The sequence below is a fragment of the Meriones unguiculatus genome, chromosome 10 (genome assembly GCF_030254825.1).
Source record: "Meriones unguiculatus strain TT.TT164.6M chromosome 10, Bangor_MerUng_6.1, whole genome shotgun sequence".
Taxonomy (NCBI): domain Eukaryota; kingdom Metazoa; phylum Chordata; class Mammalia; order Rodentia; family Muridae; genus Meriones; species Meriones unguiculatus.
In genome coordinates, this window is record NC_083358.1 from 2,684,416 (window position 1) to 2,699,419 (window position 15,004).

At 52.6% G+C, this 15,004-nt stretch overlaps 1 protein-coding gene across 1 annotated transcript in view; it reads right to left on the bottom strand.

The window, feature by feature from the left end:
* The window catches only part of Slc35f3 (solute carrier family 35 member F3), a 208,337-nt gene extending 193,888 nt beyond the window's left edge, over positions 1–14,449 (bottom strand). The window contains exons 1-2 of the mRNA XM_060391783.1: positions 14,271–14,449; positions 13,737–13,966 (exon numbers count right to left, since the gene is read on the bottom strand). Coding sequence (XP_060247766.1) covers positions 13,737–13,966; positions 14,271–14,323 — 283 coding nt within the window. The 5' untranslated portion in view covers positions 14,324–14,449. The remainder of the gene's footprint in view (positions 1–13,736; positions 13,967–14,270) is intronic.
* Between the last annotated feature and the right edge of the window lie 555 nt (positions 14,450–15,004).

Consider the following 15,004-nt stretch of genomic DNA (forward strand, 5'->3'; position numbering starts at 1 on the left):
CTAAGATGATCCCCAGAACTTATAAATGAGGTGGAGGCAGGTGAGTGCCTGGGGCTCACTGGCCAGCCAGTCCAGCTGAAGCGAGTGAGACTTCAGCTCCACAAACAAGGTAGACAGCCAGGAATGACAGCAAAGGTCGATTGCTGGCTTCCACGTGTACTTGCTAATGTGCGCACGCACGCGCACCCACACACAGACACACACGCATATACACACTTTTTCTGATAGTAATTTTTAATTATTAGCAGAACCACAAAAGTCTATCTGTCTTAGTTAGAGTTACAATTGCCATGATGAAACACAGTGACCTTAAAAAAGCAAGTTGGGGAGGAAAGGGTTTATTTGGTTTACACTTCCAGATCACAATCCATCATTGGAGGATGTCAGGGCAGGAACTCACTCAGGGCAGGAACCTGGAGGCAGGAGCCATGCTGAGGCCATGGAGGGTGCTGCTCACTGGCTTTCCTTCATGGCTGGCTCAGCTGCTCTCTTACAGAACCCAGGACCACCGGCCCAGGCATGCAAGCACCCACATTGGCCTTCTCCCATCAATAACTAATTAAGGAAATGCCTTGCGGCCGAATTTCATGGAGGCACTTTCCCAGTTAAGTGTCCCTCCTTTCGGATAACTCTAGGCTGTCAGGTTGACATAGACTCACCAGCACGCCACCGTTTGCCTGTTGTATATTTTATGTTCTCCAAACACAAAGCCAAATGCCTTGTAGGGCATGCAATGGTCAGTCATTAATCTCCCAGCTGTGCGCCACAGACAGCAGCATGTCCTAGCAGCAGCGCCTGACTAAGGGACTCTGCACGACCCTGGGTCCCTACCGCAGTGCGAACAGTGAGCTTCGAGGTTGCCAGACAGCTGCTTCCCCAGGCTGCCTGGCCCAGGCATAATTTGTATCTGGAATGAGGGGCCTTCTTGTGTGCCTATAGCTTGTAGCCTTTCTCTGCCACTCTGCACAGTTCAATCCCTTCCCACTGAGAGATGCTTTGGCACAGGGGCTGCTTTCGGTTCCAGGCTAGCCTGGGCTACAGAGTGAGAGTCTACCTCAGAAACCAAAGCAAAACTGAACAAGCCCGGAGAGGATAGAATTCTGGTTATAAGCTTTGCTGCTGGGCATCCCCAAGAGACACAGGGAAACTACTGACAAAAACGGACATGTTTCTTTCTTCACTGTGGCAGCAGCTTCACAGAGGCCCCTGCTAAAACTAATCCAATCACATATATTAAGCATATGCAGAGTTTTCTATGATTCAATGATGACATTTAAAAAAAATACAGTTTCAGGAGGATTGTGAAAGTGCAGTCAGCCTGGTCCACAAACATCTCAAGACCTTACATAGGAAGCAAAAGGCAGTTATCTCCACATGCCAGCTACCAGCAGTTCCAGAGACGCTGGTGGATGGAAGCAGGCTCTGGGGTACTGTGGAGGGGTGACTCCCTAACAGGAACTGTGGAGGGGTGATTCCATAAGGGGCAGTCTTCGGGGTACTGTGGAGGAGTGACTCCCTAACAGGTAGTCTGACAGCAGTGAGAACATGTCAACTCTGGCCTTGTCAGGAATCCACCCACCCTGGGCTAACACTATGGATTTCAACTATCATTGGGCATTCAGCTCATACACTAACTAATTGTTAAAATCTCATAAAAACTGATTTCTTTAACTGATTGGCTCCACAAACTGTCAGCCACTGTTCTGGAGGCCAGAGGCACTGCAAGGTGACCCTGTCTTTCTGGAGTTTTCCCTAATGTATCTTGCTGTCCTGGGATGGACAGCAAATAAATAATAACTCAGTGATTATTTATTTAGCTGCAGTTGTGACTGCAAGTCTGTGTGCTTGTTCCAGAAGCAAAGTTGGGTAAGGTGACATCGGCCCTGGTAAGGCAGATTTCCGGCAAAGGTCCTAGTGTACCTTGAAAAATGATGGCAACATCCGTTCAGATGCTGAGGGGCAGAAATAGCATAGTTACAGAACCGGGAAAGGAAGTCTCCCAGGGCCTCAGAGCCCTGGTTACCTCCACATAACTGCGTGGAAAGAGAACAGTTTGCCTCCCTGACTATTTCAGCTGCCTACGCTGAATGGAAGCACAGCATGCCAGTGTTAGCGGTGGGAGAGACGGAGGAAAGGAATGAAGACAAATCCAGTAGCTCAGGGGCTGGGAAGTGGTGTGAACAATAAAGTGAGAGTCGCTCACCAGTGACGTGAATCTGCATGTCCTTTGATCCGGGAATTACATTTCTAAGAACTGATCTCACAGATAAAACTGAAGACAAACCCACAAGATAACCCAGAAATAAACACGTGTGTTTGCTTAATGCTGCTCTGTTCACAACAGCAGAGATACAGAACCGGCTTTGGCGACTGGATAAAGAAAGCGCAGTGTATGCCAGAGCTCACTGCTCACAGTGGAATTTTATTCTGCTGTAAAGGAGAACGACATTCTGACTTTTTCAGGAAAATGGGTGGAGGTGGATTGTGCTAGGGATAAGCCAGACACAGCATCTCTGTTTTCTCTCATACGTGGTATCTAGACTTGTGTGTGTGTGTGGTTAGTGTGTGGCATGAAAGTAGGAAGGGCACTACAAACTCACAGGAAGATATGAGGACAGCTGTGCTAATCTTAGAGGCTGGGGCACAGCTGAGTTAATCGTCACTGGCACCTGGATGGAATTTAGAAGGACCTAGAAGTGAGGCCTCTGGGTGAGACTGTGAGGGCATTTCCAGGAAAGCTTAACTCCAAGGGGGAAAGTATGCCCAGCTTCGGGCAGTATTGTCTGTGAGCTGGTCCCAGGCTGAATAATAACGAGAGAGCAAGTTGAGCACCACCGTTCATCTCTCTTTGCTTCTGTGCATGTCATGTGGCCAACTGCCTTGTGCTCCTGTCACCACAATGGACTGTGCACGCTCTAACTGTGAGCCAAAACCATGCACCCTCAGACTGTGAGCCAAAACCATGCACCGTTTCTTTCCCTAAGTTGCTCTTCTTGGGTGCTTCCTCACAGCAGCGTGGACAGTACGCTGGTCTTCCTCAGTGTGCCAGCAGCAGCTCTCCTGCTGCTGGGGTGGTGGGTGGGATAGACTTTCTCCTCCCGGGAACAGCCTGACAGTGTCATGCCATTCTCCCAGCTTTGCTTTTAATTGATTTTTGATATAACAACCCCAGTGAGGTATACATAGCTCCCCACCCACGCCTGAACAGTGCTGTTCCATTGACCGGAATGGTGGCGGTTTCATTTTGAAAGTGTTCCCATTGCCAGGAAGCTTGGCATGAGTTGCTTAGATTCACCAAATATTAGAGTGTTGCCGCAGCTTTTTGTGTGATCTTAATGTGTCTATTGGTGCTTGTTCATGCGGAGCTGTTCAGAAAAGGATCACACACCTGACACCGATGGTCCCTCCCCTGTTGAGAGTGAGGGCATTCTCCCTCAAAACCACACTCACAGTTACGAAGCCCAAGGAAATGACCCCATTTAAAAACAAAAACAAACTTGTAAGCTGCAGCAAACAAGTTTTCTAAGCTGCTCCGTAATTGGTTTTCATTAGTCCCTAAAAGCCACCCAGACAACGCCACACAGGAAAGAGGCCACCCTCTCACACAGAGGCCTTGGAAAGAACCCCACACCCTGAAAGAGAGCTTTTACTACTTGGCCCCTGAGCCGGTCCAAATGGTCAAGTGATCGAGGTGCCTAAGCCACCTCCTGTGTAAACAGCTAAAGGTCATGACGAAATTCAGGGCATGACTAGGCCCTGATTCCAATGGCTTTGAACCCTTTAGCAACTAGGGTAAAAGCTGAGGTCTCCCTAGGAATGCAGCTTCCCAAGGGCTCAGATTTCCACGTGCTCAGCACAAAGAAATAAAAGGGGTGAGCAGTCAGGAAGACGGAGGCCCTGCTGGTGAAAACCTTGACTCCCAATGCACTCTGCACCACCAGCACTCGGCTTTAAGTCTGTTGGTCTCCACACCTGTGGAGAAGTGGCTTGGGTTAACTAAAGAATAGAGCTGAACACACACGGTTCATGAAACACCACGCTCCTCAAGTCCATGAACTGGAGAAGTGCTACCGTTCCTCGGCCAGACAGGGGGGCTCACTCCACATAACCACACTTGTGGAACTGGGGGTGAGCATGAGCATGGGACACACAGCTACCAGGCGGACAGAGCTGCCCTGCCTGCTTGCGCTCCCACTGGCGTTCCTCCCATCAGGCTCCCGGTGAGAGAGGAAGCAGGCCGCAGGCTAGCCTGCTCAGGCTCTGCGAGGAAGAGGGACCGTTCGCAGCACACAATGCGGGAACGACAATAGGGATTAACTGCACTGACCGGGTCAAAATCTGTGTCGTTGCATGATTTCCTGGGAAAGAGAAAAGATGCTTGATCTTTTGGGTTCTTTTTAACAGGTTAGAATTCTGGTTGCATCATGAGAAGGGAAGTTGACAGAAGATGAGAGAAAATGTGCTCACTGGAGCTTAAACTCCCCCTTGCACTGGAGGGGAGGCTAGGGGAGCCTGGAGCTTAAACTTCCCCTTGCACTGGAGGGGAGGCTAGGGGAGCCTGGAGCTTTGAGCCTCAGAGAACCACGGGCAACTAAGCTGGAGGAAGAAAGGGGTGGGAAAGGCCCCAAAGCTGGAAGTCTGGTAACTGGACTCCGGCTTGGATGTTTTCTAGAGATGCTGGATCTTCCCCCTTCCCTGTTTGCTCTGTTAGATACCCAGCCCCACGTCTTTCTGTCTTTACAAAGTTTGCTGAGACCACTGACCACTGCCTTCCCTGTCTGCCTGTCCCTCTAGTCCTTTCTCGCACTGGGCCTGACTGGTTACGATGCTCCAAACAAGACTGTCACGTCGTGTTATTTTTATACTATAGAGATCAGTCTGTGCTTTGTCATTGTTGATCCAAATTAACAAGTTTTGAGCACATGAGCCTTCAAGGGGACATTTTAGACTCGGCACAGCAGAAAATGCCCCTGGCTTTCACTTTCTGATCCCACATCAAAACTCCTCAAATGTCTTCTGAGATAAACACTAGATAAAATGTTGTCTATGACAGAACAAACACATACGTAATCCACAGCATCCGCTTTCCTGGGCGCTGGACGGGTGGCTCCGAGGTTAGCAGCACCGGTTGCTCTTGCGGAGGACCTGGATCTGGCTCCTTGCCCCCAAACTGCAGCCCTCAACCTTCTATAATTCCACCTCCAGAGGCTCCAGAACTGCCTTCTGCTTCCAGAGAACACTGCATGCGAATATGGTGCAGAGCAATACAACCAGGAAAATCACCCACACATATAAAATAAAATAAAATATAATTTCAAAAAGATTTATAAATTCCAATGACTTAAATATTTTATATGCACCCAACTACTGACTTTGAAAAAAAAATCTACTGCATAAGATCAGATAACCTCTGAAACATTTTTGCGTTCAATATTTGATAAATCACTGGCAGAGTGAAGCAGTTTGGATAAGCTCTTGAAGTTTGTTATTCTGACTTTCGGTATTTGCATAACCTTCAAAATGCTCTCTGCAAGAAGACGCTATTTTATGTATTTATTGAAAGTGGCTAGCTCAATTTCTAAACTGAAAAACACGAAATCTATGCTGGCAGACACCAGGATGCACTTTCCTACCTGCATTGAATAAAACTTTTAGGGCATAACAGATTTTTATAGGCTTTATCATTCCCAATAGATAGTGAGGAGGATAAAATATAATGGCCTAGATTCAGATCTAGTCCAGGATCAGAGCTGACACAGGGCACACTGATGAGGAGAAGATTTGAATGCCAGAGGAAACCATTTGTCAAACCAGAAAACTATCTGAGAAGTTACACTGTTAATACTTGAGCATCCCGGGAATCCCAGACAAACTTCTGGGCTACAGAGTATCTGAGCAAAGTGCTGCCTCCCCTTTCCCCACAACCTCAAACAGCACTCATCAAAGCTACCCCAAGCTGCAAGTAAGCAACATTGTTGCAGTGCGAATTTCTGTTTCTTTAAAAACCCAGTTATGTTATGTGAACATGTTTCTGTTTTGATCCCAGGTGTGGGATGCAGGGCTGCTTCAGGTTGTCCACAGCAGCTGACTATGATTGTCTCAGGCTTAGGAGGGGCGTGATCTTTGCCAGCTGCAGATAGTTTAATTCTGGGGACTCTGGAGAGGGGATAAAAGGAAGAGCCTTGAGAGGGCTTGTCACTGCTGCTGGCCCTGCTGCTGCCTTTGCTGGTTTGCTGGATGTTCTGACAACGAAGACTGACTTGCCCCAGGAACCCAATGCCGCTGATCAGCAGGAAGTACTCTAATGAGGCCTATGCCCTCTTTCTCCTCTAAACTTCTTTCTCTCCTATCTGGTGTTGGGGGGTTGGATCGGGGTGGAGAAGGGTGGTAGATGTAAGGACCCCAAAAAATAGCCCAGAAAGTATGCCAACAATTTGTGGCCCCGCCCTAGGCAGTGTCCAGGGGCTTGCCACCTCATCCACCTAAAGAGCTCCCAGCTGCAGGGCCAGTTCTCCAGTCACCCTCATTCCACTGGAGGGTGGACAGAAACTTCATGGGGAAGTCAGCGTGCCAGGAAAGTGCTTGCCATGCAAGCATGGGGATGTGAGTTCTGTCCCTGGTACCCATGAGGAAAAGCAGGGTATGCTGAAACAAGCATGCGATCCCAGCACTGAGGACATGAAGTGGACCTGTGGCCTCACTGGTCAGCCAGCCTGGCCTGCCAGGAAGAGACACCGTCTCAAAGAGAAAGCGAGGCAGTATGGGGGAATGACACTTTGACCTCTGGCCTCCTCATGAGAGTGCACACACACACCCATGCATGCATACACGCCCCCCATGCACACACAAGCACTCACACACATCTGTTTATGCCTTGACATGGACAAGAAAATACTCAATGCTCCTGTGGTGCCCGAGTGCCACTGTGGTGCCCGGGGCTCCGTGCCGAAGCCACTTTAGCAGCGAGTTCTTCCTTCCAGCCAAGTGTTCTTTGTTGTGTGTGATTCTGATTGGCACCACCAACCTGACTGAAAGCTAGAATCACCTAAGGGACTGAGAGGTAGGTTTCCAGAGAAGACTGAGGGGTGGGTATTGACTGCAGGGGAGTCCTGTCCCATGGGGGTCTGTGTGGCATACAGGGGGAAGTGGGAAATGGCACAATCCTCCCTTTCTCTGCTTCCTGACTGTGATGAGACCTGCTTCGCTCTGCCAAACATGTGGCCATGAAGGAGTGAGCCTTTGCACCCAAGAGCTGAAAGAAGCCCTTCCTCCCTCAGGTTGCCCATGCCACAGCCATGAAACCAGTGTAATTATTACAGTGTCCTCTCCCATGGCTCAGGAGTTGTCTCCAGAGAGAAGCATATGACCACCACACAGAATAAAGCCTGGCTTTTGGTCACAGAACATGGGAATGAGGGGGAGGGGAGCAATGGTCTCTTCATGGCTTGGAGGAGCTTCAGCGTGATCTTCATCCAGGACAGAAAGAAATGAGACAGACCCGGAAAGCAGCATGGCTGCCTCGTGGCTGAACATGCACATGTGGTCTGGCCTCCCTGCTTCTGACCCACCCACACAGACAGACATCTCCTCTATCAGGCTCCAGACTTGACCATGGCCTCCGGGTTTGGTGCTTGGCTTTACGGTGCTTCTCTGTGTTGCCCAGGGTGATCCCAAACTACTGAGTTCTAGTACTAGTCCTATGCCAGGCTCCCAAGTATCAGGGACTGTAGGCATGCCACCAAGCCCAGCTACACAACCTCGGACCTCAAACTCAAATCCAAGGCAAGAGATGCTGCTCGGGGCTGCAGGGCCGAGGCTGACTCTGGGCTGAGCCTCCACCCAGCAGGAGATTGGTCCAGCCTTGACCTGAAGCCATGTGAGGGGCAGCTGAGGCTTTCTGTGAGCCAGTCTCCAGAAGCAGTGTGGCCTGCTGGGCCTCATGAAGACAGACATGAGTGTGTTTCTCTCCCCCAGTTCGCAGATGATATACCGGAGTTTACAGTGCTGAGTGACTTGTTTGTATCTATGGAGGCACAGGGCTGTGCGCTCGGCTGGAGGCACATGCTCTTCCCTAACCTCACTCTAGATAGAACCTGTGGGTGTCGCCTCTGCAGGCCTGTCCTTCAGGTGAACACCTCGATGCAGTGAGGACAGGAAGCAGCAAAGGTCAGTGGCTTCTACATGGGCTTTTAAAATAAGGCCCACTGCAATGTTTCCAGCAGCATAAAGGAAGGATAAACCAAGGGCTTCGTGATGAGACTTGGAGAGATTTCCAAACAGGGAGACAGTGAGAACACCTGGGAAAGCTATTTCCCTGGAGATGAGGCTCCTGAGCCTGGAGGAGTCTGGGATCAACTGAAGGATCTGGGGAGCACAGGACTTACTGTGTGTGTGCATGTGTGCATGTGTGCATATGAGCCTGCACGTGTGCAGATGTGGAGGCTGGCACTTCACTTGGCTGTCTTCTGCAATTGGCCTGAGCTGCCTGTTCTTGGTTGTCAACTGTGTCCGGAATTAACTAAAACCCAAGTGGCTGAGCACACCTATGAGGGAATTTTTCCTAGTTAAATCACTTGGAGTGGCAAGACCCACTTTCAATCTGACTCTGTGATTCGGGAGTGGTGAACCTCCCATCTGAACCCACATCCCGCTGGCAGCCTACAGAGATATTGCTTTTTGTCTACTTGATCTTGCTGGCAAGTCCCTTCCTTCAGTGGCTCTAGAGCTTATGTCTTCAGAATCCCAGTATACAGTGAGGAGCATTTGAGAATCCAGCCCCAGGGGCTGAAGCGCTGCTGGACTCCTGCACCTTCTGCTGACTGACAGCCTTTGCTGGACTAGCTGGACCACAGCCTGTGGGCCACAGGAATAACCTCGTTTCTCTCTATATATAGGTTCATTCTATGTGCTCTATTCCTCCAGAGCCCTGACTAATACAACCCTCTACCTTGGTTTTGAAGATAGTCTCTCCCTGAATCTGGATTCCACTAGAGCAACTTGCCAGCGGGCCCCAGGGATCCTTCTGACCTGGCCTACTGAATTCTGGGGTGAGAGATATGTCGTGACTGGCTTTTTACACAGTGCTGGGATACAAACCAAGTCTTCAAGCTTGCTTGGCAAGCACTGAGCTGGCCGAGCCACCTTTCCAGCCTCCAGTTCTAGGTTTTAATCCTCAAAGCTTAGACCACCTTAGGAAGTGCTGAGCATGTGTTGATACCTGAGAACCAAATTTAAATTTTCTCTTGGGCTGTGGTGCTTTGATTAGGAGTGGCCCACAGGCTCATGGATCTGAGTGTTTGGGCAGTAGGGAGTGATGCTCTGTGACAGGGACTATCTGGTGCGGCCTTGTTGGAGTAGGTGTGGCCTTGGTGGAGTGGGTGTGGCCTTGGTGGAGGAAGCATGTCACTGGGGGTGAGCTTCAGGATTACCAATGTTCAAGCCAGGCCCAGTGTCTCTCTCTTCCTGCTGCATCTGCAAGGAGAACTCTCAGCTCCTCCTCCAGCACCACATCTGCCTGCATGCCACCATGCTTCCTGCCATGATGATAATGGACTAAATCTCTGAACCTGTGAGCCAGCCGCAATTACATGCTTTTCTTTTTAAGAGTTGCCATGGTCATGGCATCCCTTCACAGCAATAAGGCACTGGCAGGTCAGAAGCTGCTGGCTTCTAATAATCCCCACTTGTCACCCACTCTCCTCTCCCATGGGTCTTTCATATTCCGCATTGTCAGTTACACTCTGAAATAACATGTGGCAAGCAAATTATCAGCCTTTGAGCTGCCCGTCTGATTCCTGTTGTTCTGAAGGGTCGTGTCACACAGAAGCTGTGCTCTAGTGACCTCAACCACAATGTGCAGCTCATTCTGCAGGAGCTCTGCCGGCAGCCTGGGCACACAGCCTGAAATGGTGTCAGATAGCCATTCCACCCTGAAGCATTCCACTCTGGAGGGATGCTCCTGGAGACTGGACAAGTTCTGAAAGAAGCTCCTTAAGACTCGGGAAATCTGGAAAGAGGTTTCTTAAGACCCAGGAAGTAAAGAACTCACAAGTCCCAGGAATTCCCTCAAACTGAGCAGATGCACAAAGTCCCTCTTTTCCCTCGTGTAGAGAGATGGGGGGCTGGGGAGACTCAGACTGGCCCGGGACATGGAGAGACTGGCTGACATGTTGACCTGCCTGCAGTCCTGCAGAGATCTCTGGGAAACCAGCTTCCACAGGTTGTCTTCACACTCACATGGCCTTCAGTGTTGCACCTGCCTCTGAGCTGCCCTGCTCCAGTAAGTAAGCTCTTGTCACATTATCAACAAACTCACTGGTTTACCAAGTTGGACTTCAGTTGTATGGGTACCTGACCCAGAGTGTCCAGAAACACTGCTGTCCTTGTCATCAGGTGTCCTTCAGTGTCCTGCATATCATAAGATTCAAACAGAAACCCCCACCTCATCCCCTGCACACCCAGGCCTAGGTCCATGCCACCCATGGCTAGCAGGAGGGAGCTAGAGACGGGCCACCTGAGAGGACTAGACTGCCTTCCGCCCTATGGATGACTCAAAGCTAAACCTGTCAGCATTCTAAAATTAAATCACTTTTATCTCAACGTGCAAGCATGGTGGAGTATCAGTGAATGCATATAAAGGGGAGAGCAGCCCTCTTTGGAGGGTTTAGAGCAGGCGCTTTGTAAGAGACCCAGAAGAGACTTCTGCGCACTGAGGCGTGACCTCATTCTCCACAAAGCTCTCCCTAAAAAGCACTCCTGTTGGGGAAGTGTTTGAGAGCGCACAGAAGCCATTAGGAGAACCCTTGACAAAGCAAAATGTCAGTGTGAGCATTAGCTCCTGGTCTCTCCTGCACTGGCCTTGCTGTGGCTGTTGGCTCGGGGCAGGCCGTGCCAACCATGCTTCTGGATGGAGGGGCGCCCGTGCTAGGAGCTTCCTCTTCATTGCTGGGCTCTCCCGTCATGGGATGAGTATCCCCAAAGAGCCCGCTAGGCAGAGAAATGCCACGAGGCTCCATCTGACTCAGGATGTGCCGTTTCCTGACCATGCAGGCCACCACTTCCCAATGGTGCCGTGCCGCAGGCTGCCTGTCCACATCTGCAAGGGGATGTAAAAATGCGGCTCCTTTTCTTCCCATCTAACCTCCTCCCAGCCCATGTCCACGTCAGGGAAGGAAGCAAAGAGAAGCAGCCGAGAGCACCCCAGCCACTCATTTCCCCTGCTCTGGCCTCAGGGAGGGAGGCAAAGGACGTCGTTGAAGTGATCACTACGCACTACCATCAACCCAGGGCAGATCAGTCATGGGAGCCCAGGCAGCTTCCGCTCCATGGAGTCTGCAGAAGGTCGTGTATTCTCATCCGACCCATCACAAAATCCTCAAGGAATGGTCCGAAAGGACAGGAGAGGAGGAAAGAACTCAGAGGGTGTGGCCATTCCTCGCCCTCTTGATGGATGTGCAAACATAGGGCTCAGAGTCACCAACTAGTTCTGAACCCACAGCTCACCTGAAGAAGACACCTGGCAGTGTCCACAAATAGTCTGGCTTCCACTGGGGGGGGGGGGAATGCCAGTCTCCTGCCATCCAGTGAGCAGAGGCCTGGAATGCTGCTCGGCACTGAAGCCCCCAAACAACACAATGATGGAGAAAACATCAGCAGTGCCAAGGGGCCAAGTCATGGGGCTCCATCCCTGCCGGCACAGAGCTCCGCTCCGGTGGCTCAGGCGGGAAAGTGTTTTTCTCGGAGGCACTGGGGGCCCGAGTTCATCCCCAGAAAAGGCAGGGCATGGTGCCACCTGTCTGAAACCCCAGAAGTGGAGAGGTGGCAAGAGGGGTTTTCTGGGACCTGCAGGACACTCATTGCAGCCTACTCAGCAAATCCCAGGCTTGTGAGAGAGAGGCCATGACTCAAAAATACAAGTGGACAGTACTTGAAGAATGAAAACCAGGGTTGTCCCCCCCCCCCCACACACACACGCACTTCTCTGTAAATGCTGTCTCCTCTAGTTGGTTGATTTTCATGTATCAGGCGACGAGCTGGTGCCCACAGATGGCTGTGCCTCTGCGTTATTATTTTCAGAGTTTGGTAGGAATGGCAAACAGCAGAGCACGGCCCTAAAACCTCTTGTGCTGCATGAATAAATCATCGGCGCCTCTAAATTTAAACTTAAAGCCAATTAATTCATCAGGACATCACTTGTCACCTAAAGCATTTTAGTAGCAAGAAAATACCTTGGAAGAAGAAAGAATCCTCACAGGGAGAGGGGAATGCAGTGAGGGTTCTGTCTGCAGGGCAAAAGCCATGGTGGCCTTGCCCTCCCCTCATTATTCCCCAGAGAGGCCTTGGGAAGGTGTTGGTGGCACAAGTGACGCGTGTTCCATGTGGCCCCTCCTGGGTCTTACCACAAAGGATGTCGGTGTCAGTCATCATGCCCAAAAGCTGCTCACCAGGCCCCAAAGTCACAATCCTCAGCCCAAGCACATAGAGCCAGGCACAAACGGAACCATAACATAGACCTATTATGACTTCAGGAGCTGAGAGCTATCATTTATGGCGCTGACTTTAGTTATTGGAAAGCAGAGCATGATGATACAAAATACAGAATATCTATTTTCTAACAGAAGTTAGAAGGCAGGAAACCTGGGGATCCCCTCCACACCCCCAGGATTGCTGGGCTCTGAAATGTTTCGATTCTTGCTATCCTGAGCTCAGCGGCTCTCAGACCTCAGAACTTCTCTTTGCACTGGAAAACCAATCCAGCCAACCATCTTAGCGGCAGAATCCGAGACAGGGCCCCAGGTGCATGAGGAAGCTTTGTGCTGAGTTACATGCAATGTCAAACCAGGGCTGAATCCAGCACTCAGATCCTGGGAATCTGATTGCAAACAGCAAAACGAACAAGCTGACAGCCAAGTCCTCGGACCGGAAGGTGTTAGAGGTAATCAGAGTAGAGACATACTTTTCCTGGTGACTATTGCTAATTTATAAAACAAATGCCTGTTTCTCCCCGAGGACCAATACATTATGCTGTATTTCCAAGCAATAAAGGTTAAAAGGTCATTCAGAATTATCAAGCTTTTTGTCTAGACTTCCTCACAAATGAATGAGTCGCGCTCAGTCCTCAGACCCACCGAGGGAGTAAACTGCCATCTTTTTCCAGTGTCTAACTACACGCGATCCTGGCAATACATCAAACAATGTCTGAGTTTGTGTCGGCGCATCTGTCTTCCAAAGGAAACCAAGCAACCGTCAGCCGGTCAGCCCGGCACATCCCGCGGGCACTGTCCCCGGGGCCACTGTCCCCCGGCAGCCAAGGTCATGAGTGACAGCTTAGGGTGAGGTCTGGTACCCGCCTCACTTAGGACTCAGACAGGGCTGGGTTCAAGCCGTCTCCATCACGGATGTCTGGGAGACACAGTTAAACCTCCAGGCCGCGAAGGCTGAGTTCTCCCGAGCTAACGGCACCGGCATCTGACCAGAAACCCACATAGCCGGTTCTCTAGAGCATTTCTCACTGATGGCCACACAGGCATGCCCTGGGAATCACTGGGCAGAGGACAGGCTGGGGGCGGGGGAGACGCCGCGTTTGCGAAGGGACAGCAGAGAGAACTAACCGAAAGCCTCCTCCCCCAGCGCCTCTTTAGGAAGTTGGCAACCCGCGGGCGGGGGGAGGTGCTGTGGCCCTTCCCGCGCTCATGCCCGGCGGGAGGCCCGGCGAGCGGGGCGCCGCGCGGTCTTACTTTTGTAGCTGGTCGCCCAGGGCTGGTAGCCGTAGTAGCCCGTGATGCGCAGGATCCGCTCCTCGATGGACGTGAGCCCCGCGGGCCCACCGGTGAGGTCCTCCACCGAGCGCGACCATTTCAGGTCCTCCTTGATGGCCTCATCCACCACCAGGTACTTGAGCTGACGGAGCTGAGGGCTGATGTCGGACAATCTCCGCGGGCTGACGTCCGGTGACCTCCTCATGCCACTGGGGCAGCGGGAAGGCGGAGCGTGTCAAGGGCAGAGAAGAGGAGGAGGCGTCAGGGGGGACGGTGGGACCCGCGGTGCTCCCCTCGCGCGTGCCGCACGCCCTGCCCCCGGGAACCCGGCGTCGGGTCCCGCGCCCTCCCCGGGGCGCCTCGGGCGACATGGGCTCGGCCGGGAGATGGTGCTGAAACTTGCCCGGCTGAGCCGCGCGCGAGCGTTCCTCCCTCCCCCCTCCCGGGGCGCGGGCGTGCGGGGTCGCAGATGCCCGGGGACCCCGCCCGCCGCCCTCCCGCTCCGACACTCACACAGCGATGCTCTTGGCCCTGGGGGCGCCGCCGGGAAACTCTCGGATCCCCATGGGCGGCGGCAGCGAGCGGCCCGGGACGCCCAGGCTGGGGCCGGGGGAGCCGCAGGCGCGAGGGTCGGATGCGCGCGGCTCCGCCGGGCCCCTCCAAGCGGGTCCCCGGCGCCCGCTGCCGGGAGCCGGCGGCAAAGCAGCGCCGCGCCCTTCGCCCGTCACCGCCGGAGCCCCAGCACGCGCGATCGCGGACGGCGGAGCTCGGGAGAGCGCGCCCGGCAGTGCGCTCCGGAGCCACCCGGGGCGCGAGGCGGCGGCGGCCCCGGCGCGCGTGGACCGGGCGGGGGCGCGCGTTCGGGTCCCCGATGCCCCGAGTGTGCCTGACTCAGGGCTCCGCGAGCTCTGCAGCCTCAGGGCGTGGGACCTGCCAGGTCCCGGCCTTCTGCTTTCCACACGTGAGTCCCTCCCCACACCCACCCCAAACACAAGCGCCCCCGCTCCACCCTAAAGAGCGGTGCTAGTACGAAAGCAAAAGCAAACTAACCTGACAGCGCACTGAGCAGCGATGGGAGGAGGTGGCTGCTGCCAGGTCCTCAGCTCGAGGCCACCACTGCTCTGGCTCCCTCTGCGGAGACTGTGGTCCCGGGAAGCTTCCAGCCAGTTTTTTCCTAGGCCGGTCCAGACCACCAAATCGCCCTCCAAACCTCTGTTCTTCCCTGAGGGCAAATTCAGAAAACGCAC